This window comes from Anas acuta, chromosome Z (assembly GCF_963932015.1).
Source record: "Anas acuta chromosome Z, bAnaAcu1.1, whole genome shotgun sequence".
Classification (NCBI taxonomy): Eukaryota; Metazoa; Chordata; class Aves; order Anseriformes; family Anatidae; genus Anas; species Anas acuta.
In genome coordinates this window covers 48,492,981-48,497,449 of record NC_089017.1, presented here as the reverse complement: position 1 = coordinate 48,497,449, position 4,469 = coordinate 48,492,981, and the positions used below count along the sequence as shown (strand labels likewise).

The window sequence follows — 4,469 nt, the reverse complement described above, 5'->3', positions numbered from 1 at the left end:
GAGCCGTGACGGGGCGGGCGGGCGGCGCTTCCCCGCCTTCCTTCCACCACCCCCCGGCCTCCAGCGGCCGCCTTCTTCCGCCGGTTGCCTTCCGCCGCCCCGTCCTCGCCGAGCCGCCAGGATGATCCCCCCGGTGCAGGTCTCGCCCCTCATCAAGGTGAGCCCGCGGCGGCCGCTGCCGCCATCTCGCCCTGAGGCGAGGCGAGGCGCGGGGCTGAGCCGGGCATGGCCGGGCAGGGGTAGGGCAGGGCGGCGGGGTCTGAGCGGAGGGCACACCCTTGTCTCTTGCTCCCCTGCAGTTCACCCGCTACTCGGCCCTGCTGATGGGGATGATCTACGGCAAGAAGCGATATGGTGAGTGCCGCCCGGGGGGCTCCGCGGCCACCTCGGGCTCGTCCCTGCTCCCCTGCCTCCCTCCCGCCCCGCAAGGGCACCTTGAGGCCGCCGCCCGGCCGCCATTTCCCCCCAGCCCCATGCAGCGCCGGGCGGTGCGGGTCCGTGGGGCTGCGCCTCTCCTCGCCGCCCTCTTTTGGGTTTTTATCCCGGTCTGAGGGAGCTGGCAGGTGCCCAGTGTGCCCCCCCGAGCGCTGGGCACCCTGTCGGTAACCACCCGTGTTGGCGGCAGACTACCTGAAGCCGATCGCCGAGGAGGAGCGGAGGGTAGAGGCTGAGGAGAAGAAGAAGCGCGAGGAGCTGGAGAGGATCGCAAAGGAGCTTGCAGAAGGTAACCGTGCACATTACCTGCGCCCTGCTGCTGCTCTGTGTGCACCCGAGGTGCCGAGCCACGGGCTGCAGGCTCTGTGTGTCCACAGACTGGCGGACAGGGCTCTGAAGGGCTCACCATCCTGTCCGTGTGTGCAGAGAAACAGGGCAAAGCAGTGTTGTAGCCTAGCAGAGCTTAGGCCAGGTTAGGTGGCTGTCTGAATTTCCACTGAGGAAACAAGCAGCTGAAAAGTATTGTTCATCCTGGAAACAGTATCCTGGAGTTGCATGTTACCTGTACTCAGCTACCTCTTTTCAGCTGGGTGCAGGAAACCTGTGTCCCTGTTCATCCCTGCTACACAGATCTCACAAAGGCACCTGGTGGTCAAAATGTGATGTCTTATACACCTGCTTGTGATTGCAAGTCACTTTGAAACGTAATCACCAGCATAGTGCTAGAGGTCAGCTTCATTTGTGGTGTCTCACAAAAAAAATGAAGGTGGTCTGCTGCTTTTATATCTCATTCCTTTCTGCCATACAATATTCCTGCTGCAGCATGCTTTCTCTCATCCTCAGCGTTATTTCTTTGGTCTTCTATGCATTTCCAGTATCATTAGAGTGGAACATGCTCTTAGGCCTGAGTTTAAGTGCACTGAAAATAAGGGAAGACTTGAAGATTACTGATTAATAACCCTGGCTGTATTTGGTGTAGCTACATGCTTAGTTACTTTTTCTGTAGGTAATATTGGCATTTGTGTTGTCCTGAGCAAGGTTAATGCTGAATAAAGCCCATTAAAACTAACCACAAACAAACTACACATACATAAAATCAAATAATCAAGTTGCTGAATAGTATTCTTTAATGGAGGCATAGCTATTTTGCACAGGTCTACCATTTTAAATATGCAGCTTTCATTGAACTATTTAAATTATTTTTTTTAGATATTTTCTAGCTTAGCTGGAGCTTTTTGCATTTTGAGGGACAGGTGCTGTACCACAGGATTGCTACTGAATTTAGTAGTGGAATTCTGTGATGATGACCTTAGGATGGTTAATCTATTTAAATGTCCTGTAATTGCCTGGCTGCTTTCTTAGCAGCAATTTGGCATGGTTCTCCAGTATGAAAAGCAATTGTTTAACTTGATTCTTTTTTAGTAGTTGAAGATTGTTTTTTAAAAATGGGTAAGTGTAAGTATCTATAATAACTCTTTCCGGGCTTGTTTGAAGTCGCAGTTCCAAGAAACTGTCATTTACCAATGAGTAAGACAAAAAAGTGTCTTTACCCTAGAGGAAAGAAATACACTTCTGTTGAATGAGCAGAAGTGGGAATTACAAAAGCCAGCTAGGAAGAAATGGCATAATTAAAGGCAGCCTTAGATCCTTCTAGTGCTTTGCAAATTTTAGTGCTGCATGGGAGTGACAAGTAGCCCTAACTGTGTTTGTTTTTCCTTCCCTTCTAGCAAGTGAAGATTCCATCTTGAAATGAACGTAAGATCGGATCTTAATTTCACGCCTAAATACATGGCTGGGCTCTGAACTGTGTAATGGTTGATGGACTCTGTATGTTATTCTATCAATAAAACACTTAATACATTTCAGTTAGTATTTTTTGACTGAATTGCACTGAAAAACAACAGAAGTACTTGCACAGTGTCAAAGAGGAAACGTTGATCACAAGTTGACCATTGCTGCTGCTGACAGAACACCCCCTTGCATTCCTCTGGCATCAGAGCTGGGCTCCACACCTATTGCACATAGGGAATGTTTGTGATCAGGACATCCATGGGATTTAACATATTTTTGAGCCATGGAAAAGGCAGGCATTGTACTTGCTGCCTGTAATTTCACTGAATTGTTGAGCTTTTCAGAAATCTGAGGAATTGGTGCTGACTTATTAACAGGTTCTTTTTAAGAACCTATTAAAAAAAAAGTTTTAAAAAGTTTGAAACAAAACATTGCATCTTAACCTCACAAGATAACAGGATGTTTTACATACTTAAAAGCCAACATCCTTTCAAAAGGCTTATTTTCAGGAGCTCTAAGATCTGAATTGCTGGAAAACTTTTTTTTTTTTTTTTAAAGCACTGGTGCTCAGCCATGTCTGTGATGCTAAGCTTTAAGCGGTCAAGTAGTGATTACGTAAAATAAAGGTTACGGGGAAAAAAACACCAAGATGCAACACTGAGGATTCAGCTGTAACTCTGTACTTAAGCAGAATTGATTATAGTGGTATTTAAGCTGAAATACTTGCATTGTTCTAGTTAAGGGCTGGCCATGGAGGTCAGCATTGCTTTTAGCTGGCGGTTGCTTGAACTGGACCTCCAGTCCATCCTGGTGAGTAAACACAGCACAAGTAATGCTGCTGGGGTGGAGGGTGGACCTGGTGGAGGAGCCACAGGGGATTCCTGCAGCTTGAGCTGCCTTGAGGCGGAATGTGGCTGAGGTGGAAGTGCCACCATGCCAATGGAGTCCTCAAAACCTGGCTGCAGGGACAGGGAAGCAAGCCTCTTGTAAAACATTTTGTACTGGGATAAATTTAAAAAAAAAAAAAAAGTGCTAAAGAGCTGTAGTAATAGTACTTCTGAACGTTGTAACACATCTTGCAGTGTCCCCTCCTGCTCTCCCACTGGAGCTGAGTGCTGATTCAAAGGTGAAACAACCCCCTTGGGCTGTAGGTAGGTATTCAAGAAGCTGAACTAAATTACAGCACCCCCCAGGGCAGCTGGTTGCCTCACCTGTTGAGTGGGGAGCAAATTACAAGTGGTGTAGTTGCGGCAGTGCCACGAGGTGGAGAAATGCCTGTTAGTGAAGGATTGCTGACCGGACAGGACAGCAGTCCTGGCCTTTTGAAAAGTGACTACCTGGTGACTACCATTCTGCAAAAAAATAGGTTCCATCACCCTGTCTGCATACCCTTACAGCCGATGGGACAGCCCCGAGAGCAGCCTGGATGTGGTGGGGAGATGTCTGCTGGCCTCGGAGCCAGGAGCAGCCGTGGGAAGCACACCTGGCATCCTGAAGTGCAGCTGCCTCCCTCAGAGCCTGGCACATCCGAGACACTCTCAGTAAGTGCAAAAGCAAGAAGCTGCGAGGGCAAATCTAATTCATTCTTGCAGCAAGCTTATCTGGGAAGTGGAAAAGAGTCTGAAAATGTAGGAAATGGGGACTGCTATCGACTGCTGTAGCGGGAAATGCAGAAAGAAGTCAGAGAAAGTCAGAAGTGGCCTGAGAAAATACAACACAGCTCCACCTATTGGGTATTACAGGCAAAAAAAAAAAAAACAAGTTAGCAGCATCTACTGGCTGCTCAGGTGGTGGTGTCCTACATCCCCTGATGTCTCTAATGTTACACAAAATGACTGATTTCTATCCCAATGTAGCTTGTGTCTGAGAGCCCCCATCATGTGAGACCTGGGTGGGCTGGACCCGTGCTGGGGGTGGCTGTGCTCCGGCTCTGCGGTGTGGGCCTTCTTCTCAGCCAGGGTCTGTCCAGCATCCATCTGCACCACCTCTGGGAGCAAGCTGAGGAGTGCCGTAATGCTAACATTTAGAAATAATGTATGTATTTAGAGCTGTGTGTGCTTTGCATGGGATGCCCGATGTGCTACGAGTGGAATTGTGGCAGGAGGGGACGCAGCCCTCCCTACTCAGCAATTTCACCTCCCAGCCCAGCTCCTGCCAGCACAGGGTGCACTGGCCCCGCACCCCTGAGCACGAGAAACCCTCCCGCAGCGCCCACCACACCAGCAGCATCCAGCACACAGGAC

General features: G+C 49.3%; 1 protein-coding gene across 1 annotated transcript; it reads left to right on the top strand.

Annotated features, from left to right (window-relative positions):
* ATP5ME (ATP synthase membrane subunit e) lies at positions 1-2,300 on the top strand. Its single transcript, XM_068667240.1, has 4 exons — positions 1-157; positions 300-354; positions 626-724; positions 2,163-2,300. The coding sequence occupies exons 1-4, from the start codon at positions 122-124 to the stop codon at positions 2,186-2,188; spliced, it is 216 nt and encodes a 71-aa protein (XP_068523341.1). The 5' UTR covers positions 1-121; the 3' UTR covers positions 2,189-2,300.
* Positions 2,301-4,469: the final 2,169 nt, after the last annotated feature.

What these genes read in the sequence shown, in the direction of transcription:
- ATP5ME (XM_068667240.1), top strand. Translation starts at nt 122, where the DNA reads ATGATCCCCCCGGTGCAGGTCTCGCCCCTCATCAAG. An exon ending in CTACGGCAAGAAGCGATATG is followed by an intron (nt 355 to 625) that starts GTGAGTGCCGCC and finishes TGTTGGCGGCAG; the next exon opens with ACTACCTGAAGCCGATCGCC. An exon ending in CGCAAAGGAGCTTGCAGAAG is followed by an intron (nt 725 to 2,162) that starts GTAACCGTGCAC and finishes CTTCCCTTCTAG; the next exon opens with CAAGTGAAGATTCCATCTTG.